The 26293-nt window shown below is 32.7% G+C and overlaps 1 protein-coding gene across 1 annotated transcript in view; it reads left to right on the forward strand.

The window, feature by feature from the left end:
• The window catches only part of LOC114334874 (SET domain-containing protein SmydA-8-like), a 128634-nt gene extending 115627 nt beyond the window's left edge, over positions 1 to 13007 (forward strand). The window contains exons 7-8 of the mRNA XM_050655519.1: positions 6285 to 6500; positions 12588 to 13007. Coding sequence (XP_050511476.1) covers positions 6285 to 6500; positions 12588 to 12955 — 584 coding nt within the window. The 3' untranslated portion in view covers positions 12956 to 13007. The remainder of the gene's footprint in view (positions 1 to 6284; positions 6501 to 12587) is intronic.
• Positions 13008 to 26293: the final 13286 nt, after the last annotated feature.

Below are 26293 nucleotides of genomic sequence, written 5' to 3' on the forward strand. Positions count from 1 at the left end.
TCTTATAAAAATTGGATATGGCTGAATGCTTCTTTGAAACGACTAATACTTACTAATTCTGTATCTATTGCTTAAAAACTACTTTTGAAAAGATAGGGAAATCCCGGAGATTCGCAATAAATCGCAATTCATTATTTTTGCCGAAAATTATTTTTGCGTCATCATCATTTACTTCCATAATATTGCCACAAATGCCACATGACATAAACAGTGTAATCATAACAGTCATTTATAGTCACTCTCAAGAGCTTCAATTTCAAGCACTCAAGTGTAAAATATTATAACAGCTGATGCTTGGGTTGCAGATCACTTATCTAAATGCCTATTCCACGAAATATAATTAAACAACTGTGGCGTTTTATTTTTTTTCTCGATATCGATATTTTCAATAATATCGAGGCAAGCGTATCGACAATACAAGAGTATTGTATTGATTTCAGATAATGAGTATCGTATCGACATTAATATTGCTAAGGTGTGTATTGTATCGGTATCGTATTGATTTTCGATACGATATCAATACAATATCGATATTTTTATCGAATATCGTGAAACTCTATTCTTGAACTTCATCTGGTCTGGCAAAGTCCAGAAATTGATTTGTGTGACGATATACATGGTTTCTTCTTCTTCAAGTGCCGTCTCCTAATCGGAGGTTGGATATCATCATCACTATCTTTACTCTATCCACCGCTGCTCTAAAGAGTTCTATAGAACTGCATCTAAACCAGTCCCTTAAATTCTTTAACCATGACACTCTCCTTCTTCCTATACTCCTTCCGCCTCTTATCTTTCCCTGTATCATCAGTCTTAGCATTTCATATCGCGGTCCCCTCATTACGTGTCCCAGATATTGTAACTTTCTTATTTTTATTGTGTTTATTATTTCGCATTCTTTACCCATTTCTCGCAGTACTTCCGTGTTCGTTTTCCTCTGTGTCCATGCTATTCTAAGCATTCTTCTGTAACACCACATTTCAAATGACTGTAGCTTATTTATGTGTTCTTGCTTTAATGTCCAGCTTTCAAGTCCATATTGTAGTATCGAGAACACGTAGCATCTCAAAGCTCTTGCTCTCAGTTCTAAGCTAAGGTCTTTGTTGCAGAGAACTGGTTTAAGAAATGAAAATTCAGGATTTTCATACTGTAACGCAAGAATTCTGCTCAATATTCTACTCTAGTGCGATAATCCCGAGAATGTAATAATTGTTAATGTATCTGGATCACATATTAAAATTCCTTGTCCTTGTCTGGCTGCCTTTCGGATTTTCCAAGATCAGCTCAAAAATACGTTCATGGTTGTTGTTCCTGTTAACTGTCCGGAGACGTCCCGCGTTTCCTTTTCTGAACTTTTTAAGAACCTTCAAAATTACAACATTCTTCGGAGAACGTTTATTAAACCGTTGTGAGAATTGATCACACACGTATCACAGATGTGACTTGCACCATTACGTCATCCGATTCCGTATGACTGAAAATAATGCTCCACCAGAGAAACACTTTCTCCATTGCACTTAACACCATGTTTAACATTTAAGGATTACTGGACAGGTCTATACTGCCGTGCTAAGCCCAAAGGCGGGAACTGATTTTTTATCGAAAATGAGATTTTTGTATTTTTAGGTAAAATAGGGTATTTAGTATATATTTATAAAGTTTTTGGAGTTGTAGAAGCATTATATTTTAAATAAAATTGAAATTTTGTTAGCGGTATCTACACTTTTCAGTTAAAATACTAAGCCATTTGGCGGCAAATGTTAAATACTATGGCGTTTTGACGGTATCTGCTACAGTTGCCGTCCATATACCTTAGCATATTACACTTACCGCTAATCTACTTTCAAGAATGCTACGCCTACATTTAGAAACCGCCAAATCGCCTTAGTGTTACAAAGTAAATTCGGCCTAACTTTACAATAAATTATTGTGTTAGTTAAAAGAGATGTGTGTGTGTGTTCACAAAGAGGGGATGGCATTAGATAGTTAGTAAAAGAAATAATTAGCGAGGATGGTAAGAAATTTTCGAGTTTATTATATCTATTGAAATGTATTTTCATAAGAGATTTTCATATTTAAAAAATATGTATTTTTTTGAATTAGGTTTTAAAAATTTAATAATATATCCACACGCTGTCCACAAACATTTTTAGAAAAAGAGACTTAAAATAGGTATTATGTTTTTTTAGAAAATCAAGTAGAGTCGAGTAAGAATTGTGAACCACGAGGTGATACCACTGAAGACAATATTGTAGAAAGAGAAAAATTTATTGTAAAGCAATTACAAGAGGTGAAAAAAAACTATGTTCAGCCTATACAGGCGCAAGGTTTGTTTCATACTTTGTTTCAAGGTTTGTTTCAGTTTTCTGTACCTATGTTTAAACCCTTTGTTGGTCGTACATGGGATTAGAATTAGCAGTCCCATTGATTGCATTTTTTTTGTTTAAATACAAGCTAATATCATTGTTTAACTAGATAATGTCTAGTAGTCTAGTTATACAATGCTATTATAGATACGGGATTGTAGATTTGGGATATCTTTATTTAATCTTTTGAGAATTCTTTACGTAAGTTTTATACAAAAATGCTGGTTTTATTCCTTTATAAATTTTCTAAGAATGCGTCAGGTACCTGGATAATAATCCAAAAATTTGTTTGCATATTTTAAAAATCTTATATATCCCATAATTAGGTATTTTTCGGTCTAAAAGACAATGGTCATCATATTTTAATCATAACATATAACTAGTTTGTACAATACAACTAATAAAATGTTAAAATTTGCCCTAATTACTGTAAATTATGGTATTTTCCCAAATATAATATTGTGAAATACCCAATAATATAACAATACATAATAATATTAGGGCAGGTGTCGGCGATCATAAAAATCTTGAAGCTCTATAATAACTCAGGCCTGTCGTAAAATAGCAAACCTTTGTCGCTAAGAAACAAAATAAAAATAGCTGAGAAAGTCAAAAGTATGGTTTACAATCACATTCACAGTTGAAGAATTCTTTAAAACGCTTCAGCAGATGTTTAAACATCTATAACAATCTGAACGAATTCTGTTTAGTATAAGTACAGTTCTGCCCAAATTATTAGACGCACTATAAAAGATTTTATAAAAAATGTTAATTATGAGGTAATACCATTGTATTGTAATACTAAATAGGTTTTGTATATGTACCAGACACAAATTATGTTGTTTGGTGGTCTATTAAATTGTCTATATTGAATCACAAATAGAACATTAATATTAATGAACCAATATGTATTTATTGACTCTTGAAGGAAACAGATATAACTAAAACTAAATATTGTCAATTTGTTGTTGTCATATTGTAGCTCAACAAAATAATAACATTTAATAGTACTTTAATTCTTTCAATTTAATAAACTGTAATTCACAGAAAAGCTTTTTATTTCATATCAATCACAACTGTAAACCACATACCGCTAATAGGCTTAGTTTTATAGTAAGTTTTGATAAAACGTTTTAGCGGTATCTACCTCTTTTTATATAAAACTTTGTTTTAAAATATAATTAATGGTTCCGTTAATAAACTGGGGCATATATCCATGCATAAAAACTATTAGCTAGTCCATAAATCCCTTACGGGCCAAAATTTTAGCACTCAATTTTGAAATCGATTTTGCCACCATTTTGTGAAATGTTAGTTACCGCCTTTGGGCCTAGCACGGCAGTATACTCTAGTTGCTACTTACCGTCCTGAATGTAAACACATACACACATCCAAACTTATATGGAATCACCATGTATTTCAAAGTAATATTTACTTAAGGTGAAGTTTCAATCCTAATAGCAACATTTATAATATTGAAAAATATCAAAATATTACTAAAAGATTTTTAAATTGAAAACTTATTGGTCCATTTCCTTGGTAACACCTCCATGGCTTCTACAATTTGCAAGCCAGATGGATGCTGAAGCAAAGAAGACAAGAGGGAATTCAAAAACTTACAATTCACGACCCCGTCTGTTCAGCTGGTACATTCCAACAGAAAATGGACCTAGTTACTCAAAGAAGTAACGACCAGTATAAAAATAAAATAAAAATTCCATTTTTATTCAGTTGCAATGCGAAGGCAAAACAATGTTATTTTTCACTTAGAATACGGAGCGCAGTCCAGCACTCTGAATCGTAGATTTTCGATTCTTACTGGAGTCATCATCGGAGAGGCGTAGAACTGCTGACTGCTGCTCCATACTCCGAGTGATCAACCGTGAAAGTTTATCTCCACACTGCAACTGACGTGAATGGATTAGGTGACTAGCTTCATCTGGCAATAGAAAGGTGAAGTTTCAATCCTAAGAGCAACAATATTTTGATATTTTTCAATATTATAAATGTTGCTATTAGGATTGAAACTTCACCTTTCTATTGCCAGATGACGCTAGTCACCTAATCCATTCACGTCGGTTGCGGTGTGGGGAATGAACTCTCGTTGTTGGCACTTCGAGTATGGAGTAGCAGGCCTACGTCTCTCCGATGAGACTTCAATAAAAGTCTAAAATCGTCGATTCAGAGTGCTGGACTGCGCTCCGTATTCTAAGTGAAAAATAGGATTGTTTTGCCTTCGCATTGCAACTGAACAAAAATGGAATTTTTATTTTATTTTTAATATTTACTTCTTTTGAAAAAAATTGTTATTGTTGCGAAGAATAAAGTTTTTTATTGAAATAAACAAATTTATGAGACAATCAGATAGTACAGCTCAGTGCGGTATAGGTTATTTGCTTGAGTTGCAAATTGAACGAAAATAAATAAACTAACTTTTGCGTCCAAAAACGAAAATATGCCTCATGTGAGGTTATATAACTTACAACGGGGAAAGATTATTGGTCTTGTGGGAAAAATAAGTAAAGGAAAAGTCAACAAAAAGTAATAAGGGCTCTCAACAATCGTTTAATTGTCCAATCAGCTGGAACACACTCAAACATTTCTCACATGCAGCTCCAAAGGCAGCTTTTGGAAGCTACAGGTGTAACTGTTTCAGTTGAAACGATAAGAAGAAGAATGCCAAGAAGTATACAGCAGGAGACAGTTATGGGATCCCGAGGTATCCAGGCAGCACAAGATTGATCGCCTAAATTGGTGTCTTCACCATCAAAACTGGAACATTGGGAAATGACAAAATGTGCTATTTTTAAAAAAAGTCAGGATTTGTATAAAATCAGATGACCCACGAAATCGTGTACTTAGAGGTCGTGGAAGACAAGCAAGAACGGAAACTGTCAGATTTGTTCACAAATATACAAGGGGAAGTGTAATGTTATTCTAATGAGAGGAATTGTGATCCGTAAAAGAACTCCTTTAATTTTCATCCATTCAACTTTAACTGCTCACAGGTATGTTGATAACCTGTAGTTAGGCTCTGGAGAGGTGCAACAGGAGAAAATTTAATTGTCTTGCATGATAATGAACCTCTACATACACGTAGAGTGACTAGAGACATCATTGAAGCAGAAGATATCCCTTGTTTGGAGTGGCCTGCTTGCTCACCCGAGCTTTAACCCTATAGAGTATTTGTGGGATATGCTTAAAAGGAAAATTAGAGCTCGCCGGGATAATCCACAAAACACTGCACGGCTAGTACGAGCTGCTCTTGAAGGATGGAGCAACCTACCACAACAAAATGATAATTTGATTAGGAGCGTGGCCACGCAAACTGAAATTTACATAAGGACTAGAGGTGATAAGACTGACTACCAATAAAAACAAAAAACAATAAATAAAAAAAAATTTAAACATGATTAGTTTAACATAGAAATTTATTATGTTATTCACTTTAAAATAACTAGTTTAAATTTGTTTGTTAAATACTTTATTGTTTTATTTAATTGTTATGTATTTGTTTTTAAATTGCTTTAAAATAAATATTGTTTGACTTCGTGTATTCGTTTTTTTAAATTCGCGCGAAATAATATTATGATTCCATATAAGCTTGGGTGTGTGTATTGTCAATTTAGCAACCAATGTCCCCTGTGGGGAGTCATAGGATGCCAAAGGCCATATCTTTACGGCTTTTTATCCATCACCTGTAAAACATTTTGTTAACATTTAAAAGGTTTTTACCTATGTATTTTTGATGGCTCAGCATGCGATTTACCAGTAACAGCACTAATGATTATCTGTTTAGATCGAAAAGGTTCTGTGATAGATGCTGCCCTTTGAGGTTCTTTTTTTAAATAAATATGTTTTTTATAAAGGATTTTTTCATTATTTTTTTTTGAAAATATTTAAACTCTTCTTTATTTTTAGATCAGAACAATTTAGAAGCTTTTGAAGATCTGCATACAAGGCTTTTGAAGACTTTCCATCCCAATCACCATTTACTCTTGGAAATGCAGCAAAATATGATTGGTCTATATTCATTATACCCCCCAAGTGTAGCAAACTTAAAAAAGAAAATCGTTAACTGTCAAAGTTTAATAAGAGTTTTATCAGTGATAGAACCTGGAATATCCAGAATGAAAGGTATGCATATTTCTATCTAACGAAGCTTACGACTATTCAAGACCATTCGTATTTGAATTCTTTTAATATTATACAGGATGTTTGGTAACGAATGGGCCATAGCTTAGATTCCTGAGGTGAACATAGGTCGATTTGCTAACTTACTTTAGTACGAAAGTTGATAAGCGAAATACAGGGTGTCAAAATTAAAATTTTATTTTATTTATTCTTGAATATTTCCTGACAGGCATGGGATAATAACACGAAATTTGGTAAGCGGGGGTTTTTTGGGAGGAGAAATCTAAATTCGTCAATAAAAATGATGTATTCTATTCTACTTTCGCAAAAAGGGAATACCGAGTTTTGTATAATTTGTAAAAGTATCTTAAGTGCACGATTCATCAACTGATTAATTTAAAATCGCTGCATTTGGGGCGACTGCTTTTCTTAGGTAATCTTATAAACAGTGTCTCCAATAGTGACTACCAATCATCTGGTATTTTTCCTTCGTTGTGTGTTCAATCAGTGTATCCTTCCTATCATGGTATGGATGTGAAACCTGGATCCTAAACAAAGGCAAATACGAATAAACTAGCCACAAAAATTGATCTGAGCCTTCCTCTTCTCTGACCAATGGGTCTATCAAGGAACCTTTTCCTATCGGGATCAGTTTTTTGTCTGCGTGTTTACATACAGTCCCTGGCCATATTATTATGACCACCTATGAATTTTTACAAAAACCAACTATTCCACTAGGTAAGTTTTGTTTAAAATATAATTTTTAAATTTAGTTTTGTTATGCAATGTTAATGTTGTGCATTAACTATAATATATTTAATAATAAACAAGAATAACATATTTGAAAATATTACATATTTATATTTTTTTAATATTTTGTTGAACTTCTGACCTTAATTAGATGGAAAATATTTAGGAGCTTATAAAACGAGAAATTTCCGATGAAAAGGTCAGTAGCGAAATTGTTTTGATTAAAGAACTAATATTTCATTTAAACTACAATGACAAATTAAAACAAAAAAAAATTTAACTGCATTCAAAGTGTGCCAAGACAGGTACTAGCGGTAATCAAAGTTAGAGGGGGCTCAGCAAAATATTTAAAAAATGCAAATATGTGATATTTTCAAATCGTTTATTGCTTTTTATTATGAAATGTATTAAATTTGATAAAAAACACCAATAAAACATTTAAAAATATTACGTATTTTTATTTTTTCAATATTTTGTTGAGCCCCTTTAACATTGATTAGCGCTTGTATCCGTCTTGACATACTCTGAATGCAGCTATTTTTTTTTTGCTTTAATTTGTCATTGTGGTTTCAATGATATATTAGTTCTTTAATCAAAAAAATTTCGTTAGTGACCTTTTCATCGGAAAATACTCGTTTTAAAATCTCCCAAATATTTTCCATCTGATTAAGGTCAGAAGTTCAACAAAATATTAAAAAGTATATAAATATGTAATATTTTCAAATGTTTTATTGGTGTTTATAATTAAATATAATATAGTCAATGTATAAAATTAATATTACATCACAAAATTTAATTTAAAAATCATATTTTAAACAAAACGTACCTAGTGGAATAGTTGATTTTTGTAAAAATTCATAGGTGGTCAATGTGGTTATAATAATATGGCCAGGGACTGTATTTACGCATGGGAAAATGAAAATAAAGTTCAGTGGCAAGATTCAGGTACAGTCCTGAAAGAAACAGATGGTAAAAACAGAAAAATCACAGAAGCGGCTCTAGTTAGGTTCTGGTGATGATCTGGTTACCCATATTAAAAGAGGAAATCAATAAAAAGAAAATACCACTATTAGAAAGTCAATAACATATCGAAGATACATTATTTATGTTTTAAAATATATAATAGTCTCCCGTTTTATACCGCTGACTCGGCTCTGGGATTATAGCAGGGTAGTCTGCTATATCTAGGGCCTACGGTATACAAGGAAGGTAACAGGGCCAATGCTACGCTTCAACCGCCTATTATTACCCCTGGTTTTACCCAAGGTACTCATTTTATTCAGGCTGAGTCGACCTGGCGCCTATAGACATTTTAAAAATGTCTAGTTGTTCTTGCCGGCGCTGGAATTTGATCCCCGGCCTACCAGCATGCGAGTCAAGTATACTACCGCCTGAGCTACGTCGGCCCTGTTTTAAAATAACATACATATAAAATCAAAGTTTGGTGTTAATTTTGAAAATAAACTAAATGTGAGACCCAATACTTACCAGACATGTCGGAATAGTATCATGGGGTATTTTCCTGGTTTTTCTTCATGAGTTTCAATAGAATCATGAATAGGATAATTTTTATTTATTTTTTATAATTTTTAGAATCGAATGAACTATCTTCCAATCAAGCCACCCCAAGATCGAAACTCACAAATATTGGCAATATCCTTTTAAAATCATCTACTTTAAAATATATATAATACGTCTGTATTGTCACTATATAAATGAGCCAAACAAAATTAAATTATTAGAACAATTTTTTTACCAAGCAGCAAAAATTGTTTAATTTATTAATGTTTTGTATTTTGATAACGCTTTATGGTAGGGGAGCCCAAGCGGGGATTTTTGCAGTTACTCGAGCGCGTCAGATTAGCATATGGGGAGAAACCTGGTATTCTGCAGATGTACCTCTACCATATATTGGCTCTTAATTCAGGGGAGTTCGTTAAGGGGGGCCCGAAAAAAAAAATATATCCTTAAAAAAACTCGAAATTGTCAGATTAAGATAAGGTAAGTTAATTACACGCAAAAGAGTGTATATTTCAAAAATCTGACGATTTGAGCCGGGCGTAAGAAAATGGGTGAGTATCAAAGTTTCACTAGAAAAAAGCGAATATTTCGCGAAATGAATGACAGACCGAAAAACTAAAAAATATGTGCCCAATATTTTTTAAAAATCTATCGAATGATGCCAAACACGACTTCCTACGGAGATGGGTGGGGGGTAAATTTAATATTTTAAATACGAATCCCGCGATATTTCGCGAAATGAACATCAGATCGAAAAACTGTAAAATACACTTATTCAATATTTTTGAAAAATCTATCGAATGGAATCCAACACGACCCCCCATGGAGGAGGGGTGGGGGTTACTTGAAAATCTTAAGAAGGGCCCTCATTTTTGATTGCAGATTTGGATTTCTTACGTAAAAATAAGTGACTTTTATTCGAAACATTTTTTCGAATTATGGATAGATGGCGTTATAATCGGAAAAAACGATTGTTGGAAATGGAAAATTAAATTCAAAAATGGCAAGCGCCCACTAAAATGGAAAACTTTACTTAACTTTTTTTGGTTTTAGGACCTGCTCTTCACAACCCAATAGGTCCCCAAAGCGCCCGAGTGACTGCACATTTAGCATACTTTGCTCCCCTACCATTACAAAGTGGCAATCGAAACGTCAAATAAACTAAATTTTAAAATAAAATTGTGGCTTATTGCCAATCAAAATAGTAAATTGCCTTAAGATGATAGCTTGAAAATAGCTTCAGAACAATATTTATTACCAAATTACTCCAAATGTACTGCATTTGCAGTCTTATAAAAATTTTATATATTATAAATAACATTATATATAATTTTTAGTATATTAGTATACTATTAGTATTCTTTACTATATTGTAAACAAGAATAAAGAACCGCTAAACGCCGTAAAAATGAGTGGCGCATACAATATTCGAGCTACAAAAGATCTGATATGAATATTACGTGGCGCGAAAATGTATTTTCATTTTGATGCAAAACAAAATTCTAGTTTTATTTTAAAAGATTTTTCATAATATTTGCCCAATTTGAAGTAAAACGTGCCACAAAAGAGTAACTTTGATACAGTTTGAATTTTGAAACTCTTTTGTGGCGCGTTTACTTCAAATTTAGCAAATACTATGAAAAAATCTTTTAAAATAAAACTAGAATTTTGTTTTGCATCAAAATGAAAATACATTTTCGCGCCACGTAATATTCAGATCAGATCTTTTGTAGCTCGAATATTGTATGCGCCACTCATTTTTACGGCGTTTAGCGGTTTTTTATTCTTGTATCAGGAGTTTTTCAAAGTAATGTAAATGTATAAAGTTGAATGCAATGTTTCTCGATTACACGTTAAGCTTTATAAATGGTCGCCTTTGTCGCATTATCTCCCAAATGATTTAGTGTCCATCGAATGTACACTAGATTTTTTTATATTCGAAATAGACTGAAAAAAATATTGGGATGGACGGTAAATGAACTCGGATTGCCCGTTGCCAGATCAAATTAACATCGTAACAACTACAACTACATAAACCATTTAGGGAATAATCGTTAATTGGATTATACTTTTGTAGCTTAATAACTTCTAAACGGCTTAACCGATTTTGTTCACTAAACATGAGTTTGAAACGTATTGACAAGTAGTATCTTATGCATCTAAGGTCAAGTATGATAACTAAAGCTATTACAGGAATTATTGAGCTTGAAAAACCGTTTTTTCCAGAAGAAATAGATTTGATCATACTTATGAAGCCTATAACTTAAAAATTCGAATTTTCCTGGATATAAGGTATACACCGTTAGATTCGTCTAGAGTCCTTCTACAAATGCTCAGTTATTGGCGTAATTCGTAGGTTGAAATTTTGAGAATTGTCGAAAAACCAAAATTTTCAAAGTTTAGTTTTTCAGTTTTTCGGCTATACTGAGCCGTGTGTATGTCTGATCCTGACAGCTTAGACACCATTTAAAAGCTTAACTCAATGGTATTGATTTGGTGTATTTACTGTTCTCCTGTCTCTTCTTGAACCGAAGATGTACATATACCGCCAAAAAATATGCCGTTTTGTACCTACCAAGTCCTATAGCTGTCTTATGGGTAGTCAAAACTCACAAACTACACCGGTTCTGAATCGGCCCGAACCTAATGTCTTCAAACACAGAAAAAATAATTCAGATCGGTTTAACTTTTCCACACACATACATACATTCATATTGTCCGTCCGCTATAACTTTTCCCATGCGGTACGATTCATTTTCAATCAAACTAAGTCAAAACAGAAAGTGAAACGTACGCCGATGTGTGTTAAGTATACAGTATACAAAATGTATATACTCATCGACGTTGGTTTCAATTTATGTTTTGACTTAATTTGATTGAAAATGAATCGTACCGCATGGGAAAAGTTATAGCGGACGGACTATACATATCCAAAAACATTTTCCCTTTTTTAAATAAAAATTGACTCATATTTCTGAGCTCGGTAACTTTTGAAAGGTATAACCGATTTTCAAAATTAGACATGCGTTGGAAAGGTAATGATGAGTACTATTAGAAGCCGCAAAGGTCGGAGTTAAATTTTTGAAGTTTTTGGGGGTTTTGGGGATGAGAACGAAAAACAGACCCTAAATAGGAAGGGCCGTAAAATCCACACCCTTGGACCAAAATGGATGGTTGACATATGAATGGGTTAGTCTTTTTCTGAACTTTAAGATGGGAGTTGGCACAATTTTCAATTCAGTCAGATTTAGAAAATCGAAAATTTCGTGTATATATAGTGTCGCGTGTAGCGGGTGTAGTTGTGCGCCACTGGCGAGAACTGCCGTTCTCTGGTAATAACATTTAATGTTATTAATGTCCGACTGGTCTATTATTTGACAAATATTGACATTATTTCCAAGTCTATTAAGTACGATAAAACGCCTAAGGGCGTGTTATTGAAAAATAACGCCCTAGGGCCTATTCAATTTATATAACGAGTTAAACACTGTCAAGCTGACAAATAAAACTCTAAGTAAAACTGTGGTTACCACAATTACGTTACGACTATTTCTGGTAAATGTACTTATTTGAAAACTAATTAATTTCAAAATTCATTCAAATTTTTGGCATATAAAGAATAATTTAGTCGGACATTAAACGTTGAAGGCACCACGGGTATTATAATAATAACGCTTTCGGTCAACGTAGATACCTCGGGCCGAAGACCCTCGGTCTATACACCATTGACCTCAAGCGTTATTATCCTTATAATACCCTTGGTACCTTAATAACTATTTTGTAACACTTTTTATATTCATGCGTAATTTATATTTTTAGCTCTCGCTTTATATCAGCTTCAATCAGCCATGATAGACCTTTCTCATAAAAACTACAAAGAAAAATCCATAAACCTAAAATGTCTCGTATTAAATTTGACAACAGCTGAAGAAATCCTAAGTGAGTCAATACGGTACTTGTTGCACGAACCAGCAAAAAGTCCAGAAGGAACAGTTGCCCGTACTGCCATGAATGAATTAAAAATGCTAAGAATGTCTATAAAAAATATTAAAAATGATATTGTGGCAAATGACATGTTCAACAACGAAACGAAATTTCAAGAAAACGGTAACTTGGATGCTAAAGGAACAAAGTATGATGAATTAAAGCAGAAACAGGCTAAGAAAAACAGAAGAAAAGTTAAATAAGAGTAATTTCTGTTAAGTTTTTAAATATTATGTAAATAAAAATTGAATTTGGCATTTTGTTTTCATTTCTAATTGTTAATTTTATTTCTTCTTTTGTTTATAAATATAATAAAAACACAAAAAAACAGTGCAAGGCTTCAAACACTCTTGTTAGTAAAAAAATAGAAATTTCTATAATATCAAAAAAATAAATAGAGGAAAGTAACCAAATATGGAATAGTGCCCTAATATCGAATTCCTTGATTTCTCCGAAAATATAAGTTGGAAGCGCAGTATACAAGACCATCCTCTATTTCAGTCGCTCTCTTTATTATCTAATTCACACCTCTGTGTCAGATGCGCGAACGATACGTGTCTGACAGGCGCGTTTTCTTTTATCGGATCGCAGAAAATTTCAAAGGTAAATATATTTCACGAGTATTATTGGTTATTATGCATGAATACAGACTTGTTATGCTATTGCGTATCTATATCGATAGTACCTTTATTTTGATATTTTATGACCTTCTGTAATTAAAACATTACGACTTGAAAAAATGTTGATACTAATGTACAAATCCAAATATGGACAGTCGTTGGGGCCTAATTATGGAATAGTGGATTAAGTGTAAGTGGGCTCATTATGATTGTATTGGTCCAGAGTTTCTACATTGATCTGTGATGTCTGCAAGTGAATTAAGCTACTTCTTTCATTTTTCACAATGTTCTTATTTAAATTTATTTGATCTCGGATGTTTGTCTATTTTTGTTATTGATATGTTGGTTTATGTCTATATTCCATATATGGGTACCTATTCCATATTTGGTTACTCATTTGGGATTTTGTTTTTTTTTTGTTCGATTTTTTTGTTGTTAATTAAGATATTTAATAGAAGGCCTTTAATTACTACATAAAAATGTATGACTGATGTGCCATAACATTAAATTGTTTTCATTCCTATAAAGGTATTATTTTATATCCCCAAAACCAAATGGTATTCCATAATTGGCGACTTTCCTCTAACTATTAAATTATCAGCATAGACCTTGTTTTCCAACGGTTATCAATTTAGAAGTAAATTTTTAATAAACAATTAATTTTTTAAATTTGATATTTATATTATTCGCAGAAATTATTTGCGGAACTTCAGCGATTTTCCAGCGACTTCTTCATTTCGACCGAATAATAAGCTTCTGGAAACTCTGCAAAATAAACGTTTGCTTCATCAATTATGTCTTTCGAGCTGAATTTCGAGCCGAATCTTTTCAGATTTTGTAACATCTAATAGCCAAAGGGGGCCAAATCAGGAAAGAGGTCGAATTAGAAAGCAATTCGAACAACTCATGAATTTTTACCATTGACATAACTCTCTTGTGAGCAGGTACATTGTCTTGGCTCAACAACATTTTTTTCTTGTGCAGATGGGGCCTTTTTCCACTGAGTTTCCACTTCAATTTGTGCAATGATGTATAATATCTCCTTCTTCTTCTCCTTGACTGGCTTTGTATCTAGGGGTGAGTCGTCTTCGCCGCATCCTCTAAAGACTTCCATTCCATCTTCTACGGTCTTGCGCTTCCATTTTCCATTGTTGTACCCCAATCCTAGATAAATCGGCCTCAAAATCATCCTTCCATCTTTTTTATGTGTAATATAACTGGATAATAATAGTTTTAACTCTTTCTAGATAGTCACTTAGAATTATTATACCGTTGAGATCTCAAAATATAGTAGCCATAATTTTTCCGAACCATTGCTCCACTTCAGTATACTGCCGTGCATTTATTCTGTTCTCTAGTGTGTAGTAGTTTTATTTATTTATTTATATGTAGTACTATACAAATGACCTGGCCTCTTGTGACTAATTCAGGTCGTTTCCTGATGGGATTACAGTAGTTTACCTTTACGTGATTATTACTTTAACAATTTTCCATTTGACTAATTAACAATAGCCCTAATCCACTAATAATTCTGAAAACTACAAATTATAAACAATTCTAATAAACAATTCTAATAAACAATTCTAATGAACAATTAATAACAATTCTAATAAACAATGCTAATGAACAATTATTAACAATTCTAATAAACAAAATATAATTATGATTTTTATATTTTTATTTTTTTTTAATGGCATAGACTTTTAGTCATTCAGCCAGACTCAACATGATAAAAATGAATTAATTTTTTTTGTGAAAATATAATTTTTATAAAAGTGCTCCCAGTTCTCATTCTCAGATGTTTTTTTTCCACTATTTTTCCCACTATTCATCTAAAAATCGTCAAGAATAATAATTTCAAGTGCAGGTCTATTCGACTTGTATGATATTCCTAAAAATATCCATTGAGTTTTAAAATTTCAGGTTTTTGGTTATATTTTTTTTGTTTGATTAATAATTTTTGATTTTTGATTTATTTTATTTTATTTTATATTTGATATTAATTTTGAAAAAAAACGCGATGCACTACCCCAGCTAATTGAAATATCATTCGAAAATAATATTTCAACCAACCAAGATAGCCATCGTTCATCCTAGCTTAGCTCAGTCTCCCATGGTGTGTGTTCGTCTTTCCCTAATCTTAGATATGAACTCTGAAAATTCAGAATGGAAGCAAACAAAACAATATTTTAACCAATCATGTTTACTGTTCAATAAAGATATAATAAAAATGTGACTTATTAAATGCATTAACAAATATATTCAAATTCTTGCCAAAACTAACAATTCTTATGCATGGCTTGTGGTGTTGGTTCGATGGTAACTTCTTGATGTCGGATGGTACAGCTGTAGACTTGTAGACCTGGGCAGACGTTGTGGCCCTAGGTCGCTGCAACTAATGTCGGGTGCTGCTGTCTCTTCGATGCATCTTGTTTTCTTGGCCTTTAAGTGTGCATCACCGTGATGAAGGCAGGTGGCTCCCGAAGGAAGAAAAGTGATTTCTATCCAAAAACTAGAAGATAAAACAAAATATCAAACATCAAGAAGTGAAAACCAAAATTTACCAAGTCTACCATCCTTTAAGACATAATCAGAAAGAGTAGCAGATGGCAAGAATAAATTAAATGGAATTAATTACTGATAGTTAAACTATTTGATTACTAAAAGCATATCAATAGATGAAATGAAATATTAGTACACAAGCTTTTAGAAGATGGAAGGTTAGGTATAAAAATACTATAAAAACTATTATAAAAAGCTAGGTTTGCATGTAGGAATATAATGATTGTAATAAATATGATAAGATTCTTACCCCAAGAGAGAATATGAAAGTCTGGAAATAAATGAAGATATTATTGGTTCCTCTCTTTAAATAAATTAATTTTACCCTCTCCATTATTGTCACTGTCGTTGAAATATGACAGCGCAAAGTATGAGGAGATGGACAACCATGTTCCGTATTAAAAGACATATCTAGAGAGTAAGTGATGACTTAGATGTTAGATGAAAAGAGAGTTGCCTACAGAACGGGCGCCAAATAGGTTTTTAACGGAAAAACAAGTTAAAACGAATACAGAAGATAATTATTAATGAAATATTAAAGAAAATAAAGTAGAATAGAAATATGCTTTATTGTCATTAAAAGTTTTTACAAATTTATGGACAAAGCTTACATACAGTCAAAAGAAAAATAATATCAATAAAAAATAACAAATAACAACTACAATTTACTAAAATGTCAATTTACAAATTTACAGGGAGTAAAATAATTATTTAAAAATAAAATTGCAAAATGAGACGTTTGTAACGTTACAATTTTTAATTTTTTATTATATAAATATTTATTTAATTATTCCATTACTTTATTCTATATTTTTATATGTAATTTTAATTTTTTATTTTATAATTTCTTATTCAAATTCATAGAGGTTGGATATTTACTTGATTTCTTCTTCGTCTAATATTAAATATATATAATTCTAATTGTTTCTTTGATATTATGTCCGCCAAATTATTTAGTGTATTAACTAATTCTTCATTTTGTATTATATTTTCTATATTTATGCCAACAAGGTCTCTTCTCATTCTTTGTAATTCTTGTGTATTTGTTTGTCTTTCCCAATTAAATACTATGTGTTCTGGTGGGCCTATTTTTCCACATTCACAATATTAATCATGTTTTAAATTAAATTTATGCAGATATGTAGGTAGGGTACGGACCGTGCCCTGTAAGAAAATGTATTAATCATTTTTTGGGGTTAAAATAATTTGGTTTAAAAATATTATTTAAATTTGGAATAAAATTATAGAGATTTTAGGGGAATTATCCCATTCGTTTTGTCATTTTTTTCTAATTATCTTTTTTGTTTTATTTCAATTCCCATTAATTGTATTATTTTTTCATAAGTTTCGTTTCTTTGCCAATATCTACATGCACGTTTTTGTGCTTTTAAGTGCATGGGCACACACCAGTCAAGACTGTTAAATCTGGTGTTGCTGTATTACTGAAGGCTCCTGTCATTCTAACAAGAAAACCTCTTTGTGCTTTATTTAGTTTCTCGATATTTTTATTATTTGTTAGTCTGTCTGCCCATACACTTGCACTGTACCCTACAATTGAAGCAAGTATCGTACTCAGGTATATGCGCATATGCTGGAATGGAATTCTATACTCCCTTTGTGCTAGGCTTGCAATGCAATGTAGGACTTTTGCTGCCTTCTCACATAAGCTATTTATATGGTTTGTAAAGAGTCTTGGTTCATTGATTATGATACCAAGATGTCTAGTTGTTTTTGATCTTTTTATTGCTTTCCCTCTTATTTGTATAACTAGATTTCTTTCAAGTTTTCCTTTTATAGGGCTATATGTTGTTTTTGTTTCTGATATAGTTAGTTTAACTTTTTTCATCCATTCATTTATATTTTCAAGTACACCATTTGATTTTATTTCTAGTTCTCTTCTTGAATTAGCATCTATGATAAGCAGCAAATCATCCGCATACGCTATGCTCGCCAAAACACTATTGTTTCAAACAGCTTTTTCAAAAAGTACTAACAATTTATTGTAGATCAAATACAAAATGGAGCACAACTAGAAAATAAAAAGAAACCATACAGATAAACAGATAGATAATAATAATAATAATAATAATAATATCGTCTTTATTATTTCTTCAATATAGAAATGTACATTTTTATATAAAACATAATATATAATTTTCAGAAATAAAGGGCGAAGTTCATTTTCTGAAATGTCGCCATTTACAGAAAATGTTCTTCCACTTAACCCGAAAAAGAAAAAAAAACTTATCTATGTAGTGCCATTATAAAAACAACAATAATTTCGTTTCATTTACCAATTTATTCGAGCTCGAGCATTATGTTCGTCCAGAACCAAAATTATGATTGAGAAATAAACAAATAGTCTCTAGATTTGGATTTAAACTGCCCAATGTTTAATACTTTTATTGTTGATGGTAATGAATTATACAAATGACATACCTGATACCTAAAAGACCTTCTAAATATCTCTGTTTTAAATTTCGGTATTGCCAGCAAACCTTTATATCTAATATTTAAGTTGTGTATGTCCGTTCGATACGTGATTTTACGATGAAGATAAGACGGTTTTTTTGTTAGAATTATTTTATGATAAAGACAGACTGTATGATGTACCCTTCTATTTTCCTTATTCAGCCACTCAATTTCCTTAATTTTATGTGAAACTCTTTGTCTTCTGCGAATGCCAAATATGAGTCTTAGACAGGAATTTTGAACTTTTTGAATTTTATTCTTGTAGTGAGTGGCTAAATTAGGACCGTAAAGAGCGTCAGCATAATTAAAATTTGAAAGTACAAGAGATTCACACAAAATTTTCTTAACATTAAATGGTAGAAAATGTCGATTACCGTATATAATCTTAATTGAAGCGTAGGCACGCTGTATCAATTTATTTATATGTTTTTCGAATCTTAACTCTGAATCCATTAATACACCCAAATTCTTTGCCACATCAACAACATCAAGAATTGAATCCTGAATTTGGATTTGGATTGATGGTAAAACTAATTCCCTTTGATTTTTTGGCCCAAATATTAATATGTTTGATTTACTGGAATTGATGCATAGGCAATGGTTTAAAGCAGCTTCTACAAATCTTTTTAAATCGGCATTAATCAGATCATTAGCGTTTTTTAAATTTTCGATTGGGAAACTGTAGTAGAGCTGAGTGTCATCCAACATCCAACACTAGATCATCAACAGAAAACAAAATACTATAACCACAATAAGTACTTACGTATTACGTATACATACTACGTGTAATCAGTCTGTCAAAATGTCTTTGTATTGATTGCTTGTATAACAACAATGCACTAAAGCGCAACAGGGAGGTTGCTTCGACTTCTTAATTCACACTTTATCCTTGGCGGATCTTTTGAGAAAGAGCAACAAGGATGTTGCGTGTTGAACGTCTCAATACACAGTAAGGGTAAAAGGGTACCTGGTGTATAGGAGTAGTCTTTTGGAAGCACATAACACATAACCCTAAAAAAATGGAAAATTGTTTTTTTGTCCTAATAGGTTCCTTTAAGCGTTGTCTTCATTGTGGAATAATGTCATATCATATAGTTATCTTAAAATCTAGATATTGCTCGTGTGTCGTTATTACCTTTTCCGGTTTTGGCGCTCTTAGCTTAAGCAAGCCCGCCACAACCATTTTATGTTACGCTGTGGTCGAGAGTGGATGTGTGGTAAGTACCGTTCATTTTTGAATACTGCATTAACATGTGATAATGCATTTGTTTGCAAAGAGTAAAGCCTATGTTAGTGCCATAACCTGTGATAAGGCGGGTTCATACGCCCTGATCCTCGAATATTAAATATGGGTTCCTTAGCAATAGCGTCTTGTCCTATTTTAAGGGTAAATTTCAGGGTACAGCAATGTCAACAACTTAAAAATAAATACTAGCATTAGATATCTACAGACATAATCGACATAAGTGCAGAATTTGGTTAACTTAGATAGTGAAATTTTAGGGAAAAAAAAATGAAGAGTTCACATCAAATCTTGTTTTTGCTCTCCTGAAAAGTTTGTGATTTCGGGGTTATGGCACTAACGAAGTCGGTGTGTGATGTCTTTTAAGCACACATTATATCACTAGCACTGATTGTCTTTCATATATTTACATTGTTGACAGTGTTGCAGTCAAAGATGTAATTAAATTTAAACTGATAAATTATAAGTAGGGGAGGATGGGGTAGTTTGGTACACTTTTTTTTTGAAAGCCTATATTTTGGCACTGTTTGTATTAGCAAGTCCAGCAAACATGGAAATAGTTAGTTCTTATTATGTTTAACAATATTATTTTTTGTAAAATAGGTATAAATTTTGAAATAGTTTATGAAAAAAATTGAAATAAAATTACATACATCATTTTTCCAATATGCTCCATGGTGGGGCAGTTTGGAACAAATATTCTCAAGCTGTCCCAATGGCGAGAAACATGGAACTAATATTAAAATTGATCTTTTTGATAAAGTTATTTGTGACTTTCATAAAATAACACAAAGTTTATAACACAGCTCATAAACGAAACAGGAAAGTTTAATATAAGATGTCTGACTTTTGGTACTCTCTGGCATTTCATTGGGATATGGCAGTTTAGCTACATTATCGCGTTTAATAGTATACCTAGAGCTAATATCATCCTGTATCGGATAAAAAAATCCATAATTTTTCTTAAGGGGCAGTTTGATACACTGTACCAATCTGCCCCCGTCTATTTAATCCAATCTGCCCCAACTGACCCTGACGTCTAAAAAATTAAGTAGTTAGTTTAGAAAGCAGTCTATACTTGCAGTTAAATATAGCATTGAGCCTATAGCCGTCCTAGATTATTACATTAAATCTCGAATATCACTCTTTGTTTTGCCGACTTTATTACCATATGATGAAATGTTAAATTTACTTTTCCCGCCTAAAATTTTCAGTTGACCCAGGGCGTCATTTGATATGGCCCCCTGACCCTGAAAATGACTGAAATTTACAAAAAATACATATAATATATTGTATATTATATAATACTTGTCCCCCCAATCAAAATTTTAAATGACGCCCCTGAGTTGATCAAAAATTTTTTAAATGTTCTCCTACACATACACGAGTTATGATGGCTTCATGTCGACTGACCCATAACCAAAATACCGGAAATATTGGATTGCGTTAAGACGGTAAATTCGAATTGTCCCATGGTGCCCCACGTACCAATGTACCCCACCCTACCCTAGGTAGTATTTTTTGAGTAGTTTTAAATGTTCGTTTTATTCGAAAATTACAATTAATAAGAAATTTACGATTTGCTGAATAATTCCGAGCCAGATATAGAGGCAGCGTCATCTTCATCATCATCAAATCTGTTATTTTATTTCTTTTTTCTAAACACCTTTCCTAACTGCTTGTGAAGTTTGCATTGGTCCTTTTTGATTTTCTTTCATCAAAAGATAATTTGGTGTGGAGATGAAAACAGCTGATTCTTATAGAATAGAAATATGCTTTATTGTCACTGAAATTTTTTACAATTTTATGGACAAAGCTTAAAGCTCTTGCAAAGGTCTGAGGTCTAAGGATGTACCTGAGGTAGTGGAGATATATATGGAGTTAAAAAAGTATACTCCACCAATGATGGAATTTCATTTCTTTTAACGTCACTTTTCTTTTTAAAGTGCTAAATTGCTAAGTTGGGATTGAATTAATAAGTGCAGAGCTTGTGATGACTTTATTATTTGAAGCAACAACCAGGGCCGGATTTAAGGGAGGGCAGGCTGGGCAGCTGCCCGGGCCCCACATTTCGGGGGCCCCCACAAAGTCCCAAACATAAGAGGTTCATTTAAACAGATATTGACAGGAGATACAGGAACAATGTATGACAAGTATAAAATGAAGGAGCGTAGGAGTGATAATATTGCATTGTTCATGGTTATGTTTTTGACCTTCCACCGGGTGAGTGTATGGCTTCGTTTGTAAATTCTTATGAAGTGATGAGAAGAGAATTTTGTGATAGGAAACATGCAGATGCAGATAGTAGGCTTATGGATCACGAAATTTTTAAAGGACACGAAAGAATTGGGCGTATTATTGATACTGAAGTAGCAAAACAGGCCGAAGAAATAAAGAATTATTGGAAAATGGTAAGTCAAAGACTAATTTTAGTGTTATAAAGTTTTATTTGTGAACGAAATTTATCATTTCGCAGCGAAAAGGAGTTGTCGAGTTTATCACAAAATGAAAATTATTTGAAGATACTCCAGTTATTACCTGAATATGATCAATTTTTGAAGCACCATATTTTAATAAATATTCAAATCCTGGAAGCGGACATGTCAACTATCTTTCATCAACCATATGTGAGGAAATTGTACATCTGATGGGACAAAACGTATTAAATGAAGTAGTTTCAAGGATTAAGAAGTCAAAATATTCAGTTCATACAAATCAATTAACTGTGATATTTCGCCGTCATAAAGCAGAAGATATACAGTGCGGTGGAATAAGTGTTGCCCCCCCTGTTAACCTTGTTTATTTTAAGAATATAAGCAAAACGCTTGGACAGGTCGATTTTTAAACTAACCATAGTATATTGTAGCATCAACGTTTCGAACTTTACGCGATCCCTCTTCAGGTGACATCCATAACTTTGATTTTTTTAAATGGGAAAGTACACCAAGTGACACCTCATTTAAAAGCTCTTAAAATACTGATTTCAAAAATGTATAATACTTAAATCCTGTTTGTGAGCGTAGGCGAAAAATTTCTGTCGAATTCTTTCTAAATGCAATCATTTTTTTCGAATCCTGAAAAAACTAATAAATATTTTTGAAAAATTTAAACGCAGAATGAAATATTAGAGTATTCTCAATGGTCCAAAGTCCCTGAGAACTCCTAAAATGTCTATTTTAATACGTCACAGTGGTGAAAAAAAGAGAAAATTTAGTGATTTTTAATTTCAAATATATCACTCAAAAGAAACTTTTTCATAAGGACTGTCGGCCCTCTGTAATAATCTAATCTTTCATTCTGCGTTTGAATTTTTCAAAAATACTTATTAGTCTTTTCAGAATTCGAAAAAAATAAATGCGTTTAAAAAGAGTTCGACCGAAATTTTGCGCCTACGATCTCAAAAAGGATTAAAGTATTATACATTTTTGAAATCAGTATTTCAAAAGCTGTTAAATGAGGTGTCACATGATGTACTTTACCATTTAAAAAAATCAAAGTTATGGCTGTCACCTGAAGAGGGATCGCGTAAAGTTCGAAACGTTGATGCTACAGTATACTATGATTAGTTTAAAAATCGACCTGTCTAAGCGTTTTGCTTATACTCTTAAAATAAACAAGTTAACAAGGGGGGGCAACACTTATTCCACCGCACTGTATTTAATTATCTAATGACATTTTTGCAAGAACATGATATCGATCTGAAAAACTGCAGGAGACCGTCCTACGTTAATGCGTCAGTTATCAGTGGAAAATACAATGGTGTTCAGGCTGCAATTATAGAACAAAAAGGTACATATCCATACGTGGGTGCTCCGTGCTCGGTGTAGCTGCTTAAATGGATACGGCATGCGCTCCCCTACATATAAACAGCAAACTGATTAAATCACTGTTTGGCGATCACCAACGTATCCACTATGTGGAGCTGCTACACCGAGCACGGAGCACCCACGTATGGATACGTACCTTAATATCTTGGAGTTGTGGATTCCTTGTGTCGCCCACTCTCTAAATTTAGTTTCAAAAGCTGCAACTGAGTGTTATCATGCATTAGCATAGCACCGCATTCTTTAATTTCTTAGAAGAACTAGCTATATGTATTTTTCACTTCCTCTACATATAGATACAACTTAAGAATGTTTAAAAGCTGCGTCTTAAAGCGACAGCAATACAGACCGTGCCAAAAATATTATTGTTCCTAAAAGAGCAAATACTACTAGATGGTCATGGAGGTAATGCCGCAAAAGAATTAGTTAAAGGTTATAATCAGATTAGAGGAGCATTATCCAAAATTTCGGAAGACTATGAGCAACAATTTAAAACTCATTGCAAATGGTTTGTTGCACCTATAATCGAATGTGTTTACTAGAAACAGAGAGGATATCAGGGAGGACAAACAGCACAAGTCGTATTCTTCAAGATCCAAATATTGACCTTAATTCAGGAGTGGCAGCACTTAGATCACTTATACAAATTTTACAGTCAAGACGTGACAATTTCGAAAGATATGAAAACATCGGGAAAGTTTAGAACTCAAAATATTATCGCTATTATAGATTACGTCTAAGTCGGAGGCTTTCTGCATATGATTCCATCCATTCCAATTTTGGATTTTTACATCATTTTGGAAAATTGGAAAATTTAACTCTGAATGAAATTGAAGCTCACTCACTAAAGCTTACCAACATTTATAGCAATGAGAACTTATAATACATATGTCCATCTGGTACAGTTTGTAAGATTCTTCAATTCATTTAAAGAGGAAATCAGCTCATCAAATATAAGTAAAGAATTTCAAATGTACCAACTGCTAAAAAAAAAAAAGAATATGAATGATGCTTTTCCAAATGTTGAGGTGACACTTTGTTAATATTTAGTTCTGATGCTAACTAACTGCAGTGGTTAGAGATCATTCTTAAAATTTAAGTTAATTAAAAATCAACTTCGGTCTATGATGGGCCAAGAGTGTTTGACTCATCTCTCTACAATAAGCATTGGCCACGATGTCTAAATGCAGCTTATGTCCCACATAATCAAGAAATTTTCAATTAAAATATCTCGAAAAGTTCCCGGACTTTAACCATACATCTTACTATTATTTTTAATATTTTACTGTAACAAGTTACAGCTCTTGTACTTTTTATTATTTAAAATTATATTTATAAAAGTACAATAGATCAATATTTTTTAATGGTAGGAGGTAGGGCCCCCACACCAATTCTGCCCAGGGGCCCCCACAGGCTTAAATCCGGCTCTGGCAACAACTTCCTTATTTTAAGTTGCAGTGGATAGTGTTTCATTTTCCAATAATCCCCCGGAGTTTTTCCAAAAATACTGATATGTGAGGATCGTCCACTTGCTTCCCATTCATCTGACTCGTCTCGTCTGATTCCACTGATTCGAACGGTTTCATTTTCCACTATAGATATATAGATTTTTAGGCAAGAGACTCGAATTGAATCAAAACGAAAACGATTATTTTCTTTTTTGTCATACCTTTTACTCGGTTATAGACTACAAAATGGTTTCATTAAAGTAATCTGCGACGCATTATTGGAATGTTCTCCTAGCGGCGCCGCTTGGCATTATTGTACCTCGGTTAACATAATACTGGAATCGTGGTCGAAATTATTTTCACTCATATATATTTGTATCTACTGGAACGATGGTTTCAATTTCCAATGTGGGAATATTTTCGGATTAAAAGGACAAATCCCTGTTGTCTCGTAACCAGATACGCGCTTACAAACAAATCAGCTATGTTATACAAAGTTACAACTTTTCCAATATTTATTTTAAGCCATAACACAACTTCCTCATCGAAATATCCCATTAGAGGTGAAAATACTTCCACTTCCAAATTCCGCATCTAGTGTGTGAAATGTGAAAGCAATGACATCATCATATTGCCATTATCTCTACTACAGTATTCTATAGCTTCGTCAAACTTGTGTGTTGAATAGCCATGAAGCCATATTAGGAGCTTACTTTTAACATTGATTAATATATTATTATATCAATATAATATTTCAATCAACGCTTTTAATTAAATACTGTGAACGTAGTTGAAAATGCTTCGGTAAATACGAGAACAACGGTGTCAGATTTCATGTATTCAAAGTCATTGTAAAGAGAATGTGTTCCATATGGGTCGACTTGAAAAAATAATTCATTCCTTATTTTACAAGTTAATATGATTACTGGACTTGATCCGTAGCATTTACACATAGAACATCGTTGGCATTTTGTCCCCTTTCAGCGTTTGCTAGGAAAAGTTTCTGCCCTTTATGTGCTAAAATTTTGGCCAACATGTATGAATCTAGACACCGGGTTCATAGGCTAGCGGCAGGCACCCCCAAAATGACCAGGTACTGACCACGGAGAGGCGAATGGTCAATTTTAGTCATATTGTATGTTTTTGATGGTGCTGAAAACGAGAATGAGGTTTATTTTGAATATTATGTGGGGGGACATTGTCAAAATCGCAATTTTACCCTAAAAATAAAAAAAATGAAATCACGTTTTTTGCGTTTACCTCGCTACAACTCTGTTCCATTTTAATATTTTTTTTCTGAATTTTTTACAGTATATAGTTTTTACATTTCTGTTTCAACCTTTCTGTCTTATTCTGAGAAAGGTTCTGAATT

Source organism: Diabrotica virgifera, chromosome 7 (genome assembly GCF_917563875.1).
Source record: "Diabrotica virgifera virgifera chromosome 7, PGI_DIABVI_V3a".
In the NCBI taxonomy this organism is placed as follows: Eukaryota; Metazoa; Arthropoda; class Insecta; order Coleoptera; family Chrysomelidae; genus Diabrotica; species Diabrotica virgifera.